The sequence below is a fragment of the Ptychodera flava genome, chromosome 22, assembly GCF_041260155.1.
Source record: "Ptychodera flava strain L36383 chromosome 22, AS_Pfla_20210202, whole genome shotgun sequence".
Taxonomy (NCBI): domain Eukaryota; kingdom Metazoa; phylum Hemichordata; class Enteropneusta; family Ptychoderidae; genus Ptychodera; species Ptychodera flava.
The window spans coordinates 17,089,759-17,105,111 of record NC_091949.1 but is presented as its reverse complement, the minus strand read 5'-3'; the positions used below and the strand labels follow the sequence as shown (position 1 = coordinate 17,105,111).

Here is a 15,353-nt window from a genome sequence, read left to right as displayed (position 1 = left end):
AATGCAAACGTGATAGACCATCAAGATTAATTTAAAAATTTGGCAAAAAAGGTTGTACCCTAAGCCTTTACACTCATGTAAAAGGTAATTCAGTTATGCTACAAGTCTTTTAAATATTATGAAATGTGTATGCCATTTAACAGTCATAAGTTTTAAAACTTTAAATTTAATTCCGGATATATAAGGGTGGGGCAAAGTTGATCTGATGAAAAATTAGATGTAGTTCTTTACCTAGTATTCATTTGTTTGGCATTCGTTTTTGCTATCCTTAGAGAGTCCAAGCCACAGATGAAAGAATATTAAAGCATGATTTTATTTAGACCATCGCAGAGTAATTTTAATTTTGTGAACTAACATCTTTTTCATGTGAGTTGGTACCACAGCTGGCTTTTTTGACTAACATTCAAATGTTATTCTTCATATATACTGAGAGACCCTGGAAATATCTTGGGTTTTTTGTGTGTGATGTGGAATTCACAACAAAAGCTATCCTTCAATGAAACAATCTGATCTATTAGACTAAATGGAACTTGTGTGGTAAATTGATTGAGTTAGTTCAAATTTCACAATATTTCAAACGATTAATTATTAGAGTATTATATCTACAAACTATGTAGAAAATTTACATAAATTTGATTGACAGAAAATAATCCAATAATGCTGCAGTCTTATTGGCTGTTTAGATATCTTACTCTATTCCGATTGGCCCTGTCAGTATATTGCTATGATCTCATTGGATGCATGGAAAGTACATCTTGGACTGACATGCTGCCATCAGATCCAATTTTGAAACTGCTCTTTACAATGTGAGTTGACCTAACTCTAGCAAAGCCTGCTCATACAAAATTTCTAACTTTCAAGCGCAATAAAATAAAATCATACTTTCTAAACTAAAATCTTTTCTCCTTACAGAATGATCAATTTTCTATTCCACTTTAAACCATGCATCCTCGGCCATGCCCTGATAATAAAATTCCTAAGAATTTCATCTCATCTTTGTCTTTACCTTCCTCCTTTTCTTCCGTCTGTTTTTCCTCACTATCTTCTTTCTCAGTGATATCTTTCACTTCAGACGTATTTTCATCTTCAATTTGAAATTTTTTTTTTGAGTCAATGATTGAACCAAGAAGTTAAAATGACCAGACAGAGATACAAGTGGCTGTGAATGATTAGTCTTGCCATGGTCATGCTATTAGAGTTCTTTATAGTTGCATCAGTATTCAAAATTGAACAGTATGTGCCCTCATGCGATTGTTATTGGTACAATGAAGTTAAAAAAAATACAAAAACTGAACTATCATCAACCACAAAAATGATTTGAACTTTTCTACATCAAAGCTGAGATTTAACACAGCCAATAACATAGCGGTGAACAACACTGCCTTTGTCTTGCCACTGCCAAATGGACCTGGTTTCAGTACGGGCCAGTGCACAGACACACATTCAAGATATTTTACCAGCAAAAATTTAAGTCAACTGAAGAGTCAACAAAATTTCAACAGACTGTCTGCTGACACATCACAGATTCAGATTTCCTCAATGTCAAGGTCATTTGGATTTGAAGAACCAAATATTTCCAAAATAAAGAATGTATGGCGTCAAGTGAGCTGTACCTACTGAAACTGTCACTGGTTTCAGAGGCTGTATATGGCCTTTCTCTGTACAGTGACAACCAACAATTTTGTTGTACATGCTTTACACCACTACGGCCAGTACTGTACACTGCAACCTATCAGGGTGGCAGGTCTGTTGCTAAAACAGAATTTCACACCACTGAGGGCAGTCTCACTGGGTATTTCCGATAAACTATTTCCTATTTCTGTTGATGAATCTTGCAACAGTGCCACATGACTGCAGCCCAGCTGCTTGAATTGCATTTTCAATCATTTTTCATCACCAGGATTTTAGTGCAAAAATCTGGTCCGACAAGTCCGCACTTTGTGTTAGACCGGCTGACCTAACAAGTCCATAACTTGCATATTAAGTAATCTGCATATGGCAGCGCATCGGCAAATCGCATTCTTCCTTAGTCCAACGTGACACCTGGTGCCCTCGGTGCAAATATCAGGCTTTCAAGACGTCAGTCACTTTGGTTATCTAAAGCTAATTAACACTACTATTTTGTACTTACTTGCAGCACAGCATTAAGCAAAACTGTGTCGGGGGATACATGCAGACTTAAGAAAGCAAAGAGATAAAGAGAGGAAGGAGACGGGGCAGTGTATACTACTAGTCTAGGTACGCGTCAAAACACTAAATGAACATTGTAAACAGTGCGCTAAACTGAGACAAAACAAAATAACGAACACAAACAAAACACAGATTGCTGTACCTTCCAAGTCAATAGAATCAAGATCAATAAGGGGCAAGTCTGTATGAGACAAAGTGAGAAAGAAGAGCGTTAACAAAAAGCAGATAAGCGTAATCATATACAGAAATTATAGTATCTCAGAAGTGAAACTGACAACATAAAAAGAAACAGAACTGAATAGAAAAAAATGAGTGAAAAAAATGTAAAAAAATTGTTTTAAACTGGATATCATGCTACGGATAATACATTTCATGCTATCCGATAATAAATTTTTCTGCATATGTAATGTACATGTATACATTTAATGAAACTTGTTTGGATGGGAAGCTGAAGAAAAATGGATAAATGTTTCAGATGGGATGTATTATTACACTGTGGAAGAATTCTGACTTCCTGTGATATTTGGCTTTATGGATTTTGAATAGTGATCAGTGTGTTTTGAATGGAATGGAAATGTAGAATCATGGTTAGAAAAACTATTTCCCATCATGCTTTGTTATTTGCCATGGAAACAAACCTACCAATTTAACACATCAGAAAAACTATTTACATTGCCTTTCTTGCTTTTTTCAAAATCATTTTTTTTAGAAATGAAATGTATGGGCAAAAAATGCTCAGTAGTTAGTCTTCAATCTTGATGACAGACCTCTTGATGAAATTCAATGTTAACTTCTGTACTGAACACCATAGTTTTATTCAAACTCTATGACATCACTATAAACCTTTCCCCTTTCTGATTTGATATCTGACTAGCTGACATGAAGACATCTACATTCAAACAACAACATTTGAGATATCTAGGAATTTACTGACATTCCCAAGATTTTAAAAGTTGTCATGGAAACAGGGATATCAAGACACGCCCTATGTTTTGTGGCAAATCAGAGGTGCAGTCTAGCAGCGAAAGATGAAGAGAGAAGGGACACTGTAGTGTTTGATCGAAAATAATATTTCTAACATTTTGATGGCATTGTTTTAGGGTAAATGTATACTGTTCGGTAATATTTGTAAAGTCTAGTAGACAGACAGGAAGAAGACACATCAGTATATATACGCTGTGTGCAAAGAGGCCATTATCTCAGAAAAGAATGACAACAATTGTATGTGATTTTTGTTTGCAAGTCACCAACTTGTCAAGAGATACTGTGAAAATTGCAATTTATCATACTTAGGACTTATCACTTATACTTTTAAACAGCACCTTTGCATGGCACAATCTGTATTTGTGCCTTCATTATCTCTTGATAGACAAAAAAAAATTTCCCATTTGTGAAACTGTCTGGGATGGTCAGTTTTTCTATGAGAAATATGTAACTCACTTCTGCCTTGTTTGCCCTTAAGGATTTTGAATTGAATTGCCAGGACATAAACACTAATGTCCTGTAGTTTATATAATAATATTGGTACTTTTGAAAGCAACAGGTAGTTACAGAAAAGTGGGAACATTGGAGTAATGTAAACATTTCACTTAGGGCCAAGTGTAGCAATGGTATTGGTGCCGTGTCTTTACCAGTCAGCAAACGCAATGATTTGACCCATGAACACCATAATAGTTTTGAAGCGTTTCATGCCAGCTTATTGAATTCTTTTCCCTTCCCCTGCAAACAGCAGAGATGACCGAGGCAGCTTTGAGTCCTTGATGATGTGCAGGTTAGTTGCAGATAATGACATGAGTCATGAAGTTTTTAGTGTGAAAGAAGTGACCTATTATGCAGTTCATTGCTTTGTGTTACAGTTCATTGCTTTGTGTTAATCATTAGTATTAAGAAAATGCGATGTTGATGATCATGTTGAGTGATCTCTTGAAAGGGATGAGTTGTAACTTTGATACTATTTTCAGTATTTTTATTCTCAAAAACAGACTCTGTTATTTTTTTCCCAAAAGAATGTTGCAATATAAAGCTTTAGCCTTGTATTTGGTGCAATCTGTTATGTTGTTATTGATATACGAGTTCAAGTCTGGACTGGAATCCTATTGCCAACAATATAATCGGACATCACGACTATTATACAGGCCATGTTTGCAAGTTGAAGACAGGTGTTTCAATATGATTTGGCAGTAGAACAAGAAATTGGACTTTTCGGCCAGGAGAAAACCATCGGAAAATGCATCAAAAGTTACAACTAATGGAGTTTTGAGAGAGGATATGTGTTTTTATGCTGACAGTTTTGGAGTTTTGAGAGAGGATATGTGTTGCATACAGCAGCCTCAGTATTGTCTTTTTGTTTTGGTGTCATACAAAAATGTTGTGACCAGTATTCGCAAAATAATACAGCCTGTTTAAAAGTCAAAGTATTATTTCATCTTGCAAGCACACACTATGCAAAATTCTGTGAAATATGATTTGTCAAAACGATGGTCACAGGATTTTTTGTTTCTGTTATGCTTGCAAGATGTACAACAGTGATAGTTAGGAAGCTTGAGATTCCCCTAGTGGACATACCGGTTGTATTGACACTACTTATATGAATTGATGTAAAAAAAAACAATACCGCTGCAATGAAAGCTGTCTTGTTCTGTTTTTATGAAAAGAAATGTATGAGTATTGGCAGTGGACTGATGCGTTGCATGTCGTGATTGTTGTGGAAGTGATTTCATGGAGCATCAATGGAAATGTTACAATCCTGAATGAACAGCATTAACAATACACATGCTGGATTGACATACATCAGACTTTTTTTTTTGAAATCATGCAGTGCAGACCGAGTTGGATACCCGTATTTACAGCCGCCATTCTTCCCCTGTTCACCCCTATTCCCTATAGACTGGTCCAGAATCATCATTTCTAACAATGGCTTGGGCCAAACTATGGTGGTGAAGGGGTTAAACATATGGTAACTTGAGCGAATTTGTTTTACGCGAGTGGTAATTTTCACATGCCCCATGCACTGCTTACATTGAGAAATGCAGGCTAGTCTAGGATAACTACAAGATATGAAATCTTTTTTCGATATATTTTTGCAGTGAGCTCAGAGAAGATTCTTTTACTGTTGAAAACATTTGACGCCTTTAACGATGACACTGGGAAAGCAAAACTCACGTATGAAAATTGTGTCACCACTAACATCATCACTGAAAATTCATGCCAGTCACCTAAATTGATCTAAGTTATTAAACAGAGGCATATATTTATACTACAGAAATTCTCATTGTTAGAGTTCATATCATTGAATGTTTGCGCAATTAATGAAACCGGTACAAAATTAATCTGATATCATTTTAGGGTATCAATTCAGCTAGTTATCTTTTAACACATACCCTAACATATGGTATTTATTGTTAAATCATATGTGCATTATTACTTGAAAACAAATTGTTTTCAAAATTATTTCATTACACAGAAGAGTCCAGTATTTATCAATGTGCGATACATTCACATCAAATGGAAGGGCTAGGATCTTTTTAAAGGCTTTTCATTTTAAGTAATTTTGCAGCGACAGTCATTATGGGTATGCAACTTGGTCCACTCATGCAAACAGAGAACTGTACATTCAAATGCAGGCAGACAAGCATGCGAGAAACGACAACAGACCAGGCAAGTGGCGGGGGCCAGATTTTCACAACGACAACAGAAACAAGCCTGCTACGAAGTTGTAAGATCTTACCACCTTCCGTGGTATCGTGATTAAGTTCGTTAGAGGTGGAAGCAGTGTTAGTAAGAGCTTGAAGAGATCGTGTGCTGTCTGTTAGTTGGTGATATGTTTTCTCTGCTGCCGGCATGTTTGAGGCACCGTTTTGGGGGGTACTATCTCTACGTCTGTGCACATCACCTTGCGATGAAGCTCGTAAGAGGCCGACGGTGTCGTCAAACGTCATGGCTTTCAGATTGAGCGATGCGAGGATTGTCTCTTTGTCTTGAAGATACGGGTCTTCTGATTTGCCCTGATTGGCAGAGAGTATCACGCACATGTCGCAAAGATTGACGTTGACTGCTCGCAGGTCTGCCCGACTCAAAGGAAATCCCTGTCAAATAAAATGGTTATTGCTTACTTATTACTTTGTATAACATAATTTGGGACGGTGTTTGGTTTCTGTTAAAACTGACACACATTCACAGGGTTATCGAAATATGTAATGTAAAATATTTACGGTCTAGTCTCCACGACATGAGCTCTTTGAAGGCACATGTTAAAATATTGCAGGCTCAAAACTGTCGAATGATCACTATAAATCACTCTTTAAGGTAGTATGCGCCTAAAAAGTGAAAGACAAACTTTTGCTCAAACTTTCCTCAAGGAATCTTTCAACCATTCTCTTTCAAAATCAAGAATAAAAATTGGGGGTCACCTTGCAAATTTTGGTTCTAGAGGAGGAAACAAATTACCCAAGATCTATAATGATTTAAAATCAAAAATGGCAACCATCCTTGAGTTTATTTCATGGAGGAAAATAAAATTTTTGATTTGCAATTGATGAAAGTTAAAACGTGTTTGTTATAATTTACATTGTAAAATTTAAATGCTGCAGCTATATTGATGTGATGCATCTAGATAAGGCGCATAAAATACACTGTCTATAAACAAGATAGTCACTCAGATGCAGTTCTGATCACCCCCTCCCTTTAACCCTTTCACCCCCAGTTCCTGTATACAGGTCCAACTTTACCATAGAAAACATGGATTTGGGACAAACCATGGTGGTGAAAGGGTTAAGAGGGAAGACAAAAGTCTACTTACATCTAGAACGTTAACTTTTGGAAAATTCTTGAGTGATTCCCACTCTTTCTTGATGTATTCCAGACTGCCTAGGATCAGAATGTGTTTCAGTGCATTGTAGTGGATGTTGCTGGCTCGGAGCGGCATGACCAGATTACGCAGACCAATCAGTGGAGAGTCCTTGTCACCAAAGATACATACCACAACGTGACCATTCATGATTTTCATCTGAGCTTGGTTCCGTGTCTGAGGAAAATGAAACATGGAAAAATTTAGGAAGAGCCATGTCATGTTGGAGTGATCCAGAACATGATAAAAGAGACTAATTTCTAACCATTATGCATCTACCACCGAGAAAAACAGAATTTTCATGAGGTGAAAAGGCATACAAAATTTGAGTTCAGTAACATTTCCCCATTTCCAAGTGCCAAACCAATGCATTCTGTGGATACCTCTCTGTTAAACTGAAAGATCTGTGGCTCGAGGACGCTCCCCATGCTCCCTTCCTAAGAGGGGGAGTGTAGAGAGCGCCCTCGGGTGATGGATCTTCCAGTCTACCTCTCAGTCTGCACATTAACTTTTGGACCATTTCCAGGGACCTGTTGGGCGGCTGCCAGATTATGTTTTTGTAGTGGCATGGATTATAAGAAGTACTTTCAAGATAGCGTTCTATTTTTGCTCTCTAAACTGAAATAAGAAATGTTGATGTTGCATGAAAGTCTCTACTCTGCCCATTAGATGCCCCTGTCACATATGAAAGAATTTACAATGTTAAAGCCCCAGTATTTGTAACTTTTAACAATTTTTTTCATATTTTTGATTAAAATGACATCCTCAGTATGTGAAAGTAGACCATAATTAATACTGAATCGCATGGTTTGCATGCCCAGCCCGCCTCACGATTAACAGTAAAAGGAGTGAAAAATGACTTCTTGTCCGGACCAGAAGTCAGCTTTGTTGACACACGAAACGAAACGTAATCACACCACCGCGCATGCTCAACCACATCTACGCAAGTTTTACTGTGGCGTCCGTAGAAACCATAACGCTCTTCGAAAAGGTCTGGTCCATCGAAACTGGAGACTCAGCTAAAAACGCGCGAAAGTTGGGTGAAATACCGGAAAGATATAATATGAAAGTGTTTACATATTGTTCCGACTATAATGAGCCGTGCAAACAAACGTCTTTAACAGCTAAACCAACGACGGAGGCAGTCGATTGTAAGCTTCAAGCAAGACACTGCACGTTGTGACGATGGTACGGAGATCAAGTTTGCTGAATGAATTGAGAGAGAAATACATGTATGAATAAAAATTCAACACTTCACCATTGTAATCATTGAACTAGTCGTTTCTTCCATTATGGAGTATAATGAAAATTTCGTTGAAAATAAATGACGGGACTGATTCTGCTCCGTCTACTCAAACGAAGTTTTGTGTACGGCCAGGCTACGCTGCAGGCAACACAGCCTATCAGCTTCGCATATTGTTGCCGTACGGCGTAATTGAAAACGCTCAGAACGGAAAATTATATCTTGAATGCAGTACAAAAGTCTTACTTATTAAATTTAAAAGTATTTCAAAATAATATCGAACGTAACGGGTATCTAATCCTCACAAGGAGTACAGTAGTACAACAAGTATCGGCTAGCTGCGATGCGATGGAGCTCCAGGCATTGTAAGCTTAGAAGTTCGAACACAAGAGAGATCCCGGCCTCACTGCAAAGTCGTCCCCTGCGCACCCGGCCCGACAGCAAACTAACCTCCTGGTTTGATTCTGTTGTTTGTATATTTTTGTATAAAATTCATGATACATATCTGACTTTCACAACTGTACAATTTGCTCAGGACTGTGAGTTTGGCTGTAGTCTACAGACGATCGGAGGGAGCTAAGGCAGGCCCCAAATTTGCATGGACAATGCCCGGGACAATTATAGAGTCTGACGCAGCTCGATGAGAAAGTCATTCACATAAACCTAAATGAAGTGATCAATACAAAACTTTTAAACATCACTGGTTCTGAAAATTTATGATCAACGGTTCTGACCTACGGATTTTACACTGCGACGTTGTTTTTTGTGTGTTTGGCCGGCTACTACTAGTCCTGTAAGGCTCGGGCCGAGATTGGTGTGGGGCCTGCAGCAAGGTAAAATTGACAGCGTCCATTGCAGAATGCCCGCGTGTTATCCTTTCTCGTTTGGGAGGAAATTTACTGCTGTATTCAGAATGCCTTTTTACCAGTATAAAAGCTCAGTAACTGATGCATCAAGAGCCAAGAGTCTGTAAATTTCTTAGCAGTAGCTCCACTGTTTTTTTCTAAATTTTCGCTGAGATACAGCAGTGCGTATACTGGTCCCGATCGTTCTGACTCAGGCGTTCACAGCTGTTTAGGGAGCTGTCATTATTTACGATCTGGGGGTCGGACGAATTACATTAGAAACTCCGAAATTTTGAGTCGCACCCCAGCCAACCATGATGACTTTGAGTAACCCCCTCTCTAACAGAAAGTTTGGCTTACCTGAGCCCATGTAACAATATGTAGATATAAAAGCTCACCTAATAAGCAGTATCCGACCATATAGTATTGTTAAATTGGGATGGGTAGCATGTCATTATGCAGTGTTCGAAATAATCGGTGGCAATGGTGGCATTTGCCACCAAAAACTGCCAATCTGCCACCAAAATTTTTTTCTGTGGTATTTTTCTGCCACTAAATTTTGGGTCATCATGTCATCGATCCTACGGCTTGAATGAAGGAACACTGAAGGAACACGCCTTGTCGGACGGCGGAAAAAACTCATTAGTAAAAAAACACCAAACTAATTGCGACATTTTGGCATGAATGAAAACATAGCGTGAATCCAAACTTGTGATTGGCTAATCTCCATATCGATGACAGCAGCTTTTGTACACTTGACATGTTGTTGTTCTCTGTGATAGCCGCATAATGCAGTCGTAGGGCACAAGATAAAAGCATGTTGTGACATTTTGAAAACAAAGCCAAAGTGCAGCATGCGTGAATTAAATAATAATAAATACTTGCAATTCATTAGCCAGTACAGGCTCAAAATTCCTATCGCCCACACCCGTTGCTAGTGAATTTTGCGGTCGGGCAATTAAAATCATATGCTTCCCGTCCGACGGGCAAGTCCACCAGCGGTTGAATTAACTAAGCTCTGGACAATTCAAGCTTGAAAACGTATTTCATTAGGTCTGTACACGTCTACAATCATTGTAAGTCCTTCAACTCTCAGAAGTGTTTTCTGAAAACCCTTGAAAATCCGCCCCACATCGCAAAATAATCGTTCTTGCTGTTGTAAAACACAAAAAGTCGTAAAAATACAGTTTTTGCGACATGTTCTCTCCGACGACACGGAGTGAACTCACTGTTTTGTATGTGTGCCGTAAAGTGGTATGCTCTTGACAGTGGTTGCCATTCTCTTTGTGCAAGCGTATGAGTTGAATGACGGTCGATCGGCTTCACGCGATAGTGTAATTGCACCATGTGCTTTGTAAATGGATGTAAACTTATTCAAAGCCATAGATCTCGGCAATGCTTACTGTTCAACGTAAATCAACACCCAGATGAAAAAGTACAAGTTTACATCGTAGTCGAGACAGGCTCAGTCGACCATAGCTGTGGGTCCATAGCTGTGGTGTTTTCGGACGGGATTCCTGCCTTTTACGGGCTGGTTTTGACTTTTTAAGATTTTAACCCCGCCACCACAAAAGTCAAAACCAGCCCGTAAAAGGCAGGAATACCGTCCGAAAACACCACAGCGATGGACCCACAGCTAAGTCAACCAAGGAGGCCACATATTGCAGCTACGTAGTGCGTGAGATGCAGACAGTTTCAAATTATTACGTGACCTTGGTTTTTAGGGATCGGCTCTCACTTACAGAAAACAAATCTGCACTGAAGAGTAACGAAAACGAAACTTGAATCTGCTCTCTTGACGAATACATTCATCAATAAACTTTGAAAGACTGCTGTGCTCAGTGAGCAAACATGTAAACAGGTAAAAGAGTTGCAGATGTACATGTGCATATGCATTGGCAGATAAACACTAGCAGAGCAGTTGTTTGTGATCTCAGCTTGATAATAAAGACAGCAGCCAGCCATGCACATTGTAAATCACACAATCTTATTACTCTTATGCAAAGATTTTAATTTGACTAGGTTGTGGAAAAATTCCAAATTCAAAGATGTTTTCTAAATGGCCAAAATCTACAGAAAAGACTAAAGTATTCTCACATTTCTTCTGGACATTTCAGATTTGGTAATAGTCCTTCATTTTAACAAGATGTAGTTCTTGTTTGAATCTGTTTTTTCCTCTTTGAATTCACTTCATATGGCCAAACTCTTGCTCTCTGTTACAAATTACTGGTACAGTTATTAGAAATTTAGGGCAAGTACTTTTTCCTCTCGGGCAAGTAAAAATGAAATTCACGTGTCCCACGGTTAGTAAGTTTCAAAATTTTTTTCGAGGCATGCAGTATGGGTTGACTTTTTGTGACGTGTACTCACCATATTTTCAAGAATTTATAAATTAGAATGAGTATGTGGCAATGACAAAATGTTGTATTATACCGATCACATAATGTGTTAAACTGCCACCAGATTTTTCATAATTGCCACCAGATTTCATATCCGGTGGCAAACTTTTGCCACAAGAAATAAAAAAGTATTTCTATCCCTGTTATGGTATGGTTAAATGTCCAAATGGTTGTTGAACTCAAGTCAAATAAAATATAAATTTCTATGATAATATAAAGGATGAATTCACAACAGTTCAGTTTTGTCCTAGATCCTGTGCACTTATAGTGGTATCTGTCGAGAACATTTCTCCATGACCCAGCCTCTCCTTCCAACCCTGGTAACGACTGCAGAAAACTACTGTGTGACATCATCATCACCACTGTTGATCCTCTTCTTTAATGTCACTGGTGCCATTGCGTACATGAACAACGATATCATTCTCATCGTCACTATCTTCTCTTTCATAATAAGTATTGCTAGTAGTAGCAGCTACTTGTAGTTTTTTGCCTTGCTTCATCTAGTTGATATTTATTTGTACTGTTAGAGTATTTATTTTCTTTTTATTTAATATGTATCAGAGTAAAATATATATAATCAACTAATCATTATGTAATTGAAGACAGAGTGAGACAAAGAAAAAACATTTTGAGCGCCCCCTTAAAACTTTCAATTTTTGAATGACCCCCAGGTCGTAAATACTGACGGTTCCCTTACTTGCTGCCAAAGGCCATCGTGTTCACTGCATTCGACAGCCTACCATACATTGCCAAACTACGTTGCTTGGATTTCGCAATCACCTTGCCGCTAAAGCGACAATCAGCTGAAATTTATTACTTCAAGTTACTCAATTTTGATAGCTATTTGCCTACAGAAGTGAGCCTACAGAAGTGAGCCAAGTGTATATAGTGTCGTCTTGATTTTACATCGGTAACCCGGAGTTCTGAGTGAGCAACAGCAGGGTGCGCATCGCGGTGCACTGCCGACTGCACTGCAGTTTGAATAATCCGTATATAACGCACACGGTACCAGAATAGAATGTCAGCCTCCTCTGCCAAAGTTCTGTATCCTCTGAAACACAGTAGCAGTACGTATTTGAACGGAGAAGAACAAAATAAAACCATTCGCAGGTCATTCAGCCGGCGACCATGGGCGATTACCCAGGCACTGTGGCGTGTCATGGCATGGCCCCAGGAATGTTGCAGGCTCGATGATGTCATCAGTATCGGCGTTCTCGATCACGTGCACAGCCTACAAGTTGTCAACAAACCCGCGCGGCAACCAACTCGATAGGGCATTATTTAGCGTTTGTATGTCACTACAGGAGCACAAATTTGGCTTATTTCTTCACTGAACAACATTTCACGATGGATGTAAGAGAATAATATGTAATTTCAAACATAAAAAAAGGTTAAAAGTTACAAATACTGGGGCTTTAAGGGTTTTTACAAAAGTACCTCAATGGATGCACTCGGACATCACCCTCCACTTAGCGTCAGGCAACACCCTGTCTTCTGTCCTTGCACATCCTTTGCAATATTTTCGTTATAACCTGATATGACCATTCAATCGCTCATTTGCTAAAACATTCCTGTTGCTAGGTGTCAGCATCATGGAAAATGGTCAGAAAGGGAAGCTGAGCAAATCATAATATTGTTCATACACTCACCAAAACAGCTTCTTCAAGACTTCTCGATGGACACCAATGGAACATACCGGTGGAATCAAACCGCTTTGTATCTTCCTCAAGCTCTTTATGTTCCGTTATTGGCGGTGCATGAGGTGGGTAGCTTGGCCTGTTTGTACATTTGGGTGATGGTAAACAAATATATTCTATTTAATTTTGTTTGTTTGTTGGTAAAAATATTGAGTATGGTATTTTGCAGTTGATGACAATCATGGAATTTTCAACATAAGAGAGCTTAAAACATTGGAACATGCATTTTTCATTTTAATAGAACTTGGTTTGGAAACTGGTGCATTCATAATTCTTACATACGATATAAATCCAGAAAACTTTATATTTTTTTTTACAACTTGTTTGAACTTGAACATTAACATATTTCAACAGCTTTCTAATCATGAAAAAAAAACATTACTATTAATAAAGCAACATGTTCTGAATGCGCAAGTGATAGTACTGGAGTAAAGAGGTTACAAACCTAGACATTTGGGGTAAGAAAGAAGAATAGCTAGACGAAGATTAAGAGACAGTAAAAGGTCAATACACTTTGTAAAAGATAGGCTGTGGATTGTATAGGTTTGCCAATGCTAGGGAGAGTGTAAAAATCTGTAATGTTTGCAAGCTGAAACGCAGCAGATAAAAAGAGTATAGGTTTTACATGCTAGTAAAATAGAGAGAAGGTAGGAAAGTTTCCTTTAAACTCTTTGGCCACACTCCTTTTGAAACATGTCTTATAACGGTGATATTTTACAGTTAAACCACCTCTTTCATCCCTGTAGTTCGGCCCGGCCACATTTACTTGAACTTGCAATGTTAATGAAAGGATGGACCAAACTACTGAGAGGGGTGAAAGGGTACACCCTTTGACTGCCAAATTTGGCAACTGTAACCTTAGCTACAGTCAAGAAATAATGATCAAAATTGTTCATGTTTTCTTTCCAAAATACAATGTGCAAAAAATTTCCCACTCAAAGTGGTTTGTAGAAATTATGAGCCAGTGAAATCAAATATGAAATTTTGTGGAATCATCATTATTGGAAGATGATAATTTTACAATGGACAGTTTCAACATTTCATAATTGTCTTTACGTTGATCAGAGAATGGTTGAAAATACTACATCTAGAGAGATATAAGCTTCTGTAGCATCAAATACTTATCACTGAAATCTCCTTTAAGTCTTACTTTATTCTTTTCATAACGCAAGGAGTTTACGTAACATAAAGAAGAGAAGTTATGACCCTTCACAAAGGTTAAGAATCGAATGTAAAATTGACAAAGCATAAAGGAGTCACAGCCTTACTACTGCCATCATCTATTATCTGTCAGCTGTGAAGTTCGATATTCAAAATTTTTAACATTATAGAAATTTTTAGGCAGTAACACTTACAACCTTAGCATTAATATTTGGATAAATTTTTACATTTTCCCACATGAATTGTTACCAAATATAAAGCAGAGATTATTTTTTGCCAGCATTTACACAAAATTTGAGGATGGCAGTAAAAAGGTTACAAAAGGCTGCCGGATTGAAACAGTGATTAAAAGTAAGTGAACTAGGGAGTCTAGTCACATGACATCATAGAGCAAGCACTTGGCAGGTGAAGCTGTAACACGCTTTAAAGGTTACCCAAGGAAAGTCAGGTCCTAGATACAGAAATAACAATCTTGAGAGTGAGTAAAGCTATTCAGAAGTAGAGAAAAGTTTGAATCATAATGCAGTGTCATGGAAAAGCAGAAAATGGAAAAAAAGGGATAGTTATAAGTTTATAATCGATTGATGCAGAGTGATATGGAGGAGGATTATAAACCACATACCTGTCAAGTTTGAAAAATAAGAAAGACAGGCATACACATCAAAAGGCAGAGAGAAGAATGAGTGATTTCAGTCAGTCGAAGTGAAAACAGATGAGACTGTACATAGATTTGAAGATCAAATGTTTATGTGTGAATGAATACAAGCAACCTATATGTGACTTCGTGAGGTTTAAACTTTTTGTGAAGCTTGAATTGAATAAACGGTATTTAAATGTTCCATCTAAATTCCGTGTCTGTTTTTGGAAACACTATAACCAGAAGTGATCAACTGCTTTCCGGTGCTGATATAGATTGGAACCTGGCTATAGATAAGGTTTGTCTTCACTTTTCTTTGGTTGTGTTGGGACAGC

The 15,353-nt window shown here is 38.0% G+C and overlaps 1 protein-coding gene across 34 annotated transcripts in view; it reads right to left on the bottom strand.

The window, feature by feature from the left end:
- The window catches only part of LOC139122823 (calcium-activated potassium channel subunit alpha-1-like), a 145,274-nt gene that overhangs the window by 10,931 nt on the left and 118,990 nt on the right, over positions 1–15,353 (bottom strand). For 16 of the 34 annotated variants that reach the window (XM_070688590.1, XM_070688589.1, XM_070688591.1 and 13 more), the window contains 5 exons: positions 13,173–13,299; positions 6,989–7,213; positions 5,918–6,275; positions 2,333–2,371; positions 1,007–1,084 (listed from right to left, as the gene is read on the bottom strand). In XM_070688590.1, coding sequence (XP_070544691.1) covers positions 1,007–1,084; positions 2,333–2,371; positions 5,918–6,275; positions 6,989–7,213; positions 13,173–13,299 — 827 coding nt within the window. Of the gene's footprint in view, positions 1–1,006; positions 1,085–2,332; positions 2,372–5,917; positions 6,276–6,988; positions 7,214–13,172; positions 13,300–13,665; positions 13,696–15,353 lie in introns of all 34 variants that reach the window. The other 18 variants (XM_070688611.1, XM_070688618.1, XM_070688623.1 and 15 more) reach the window with 6 other exon arrangements.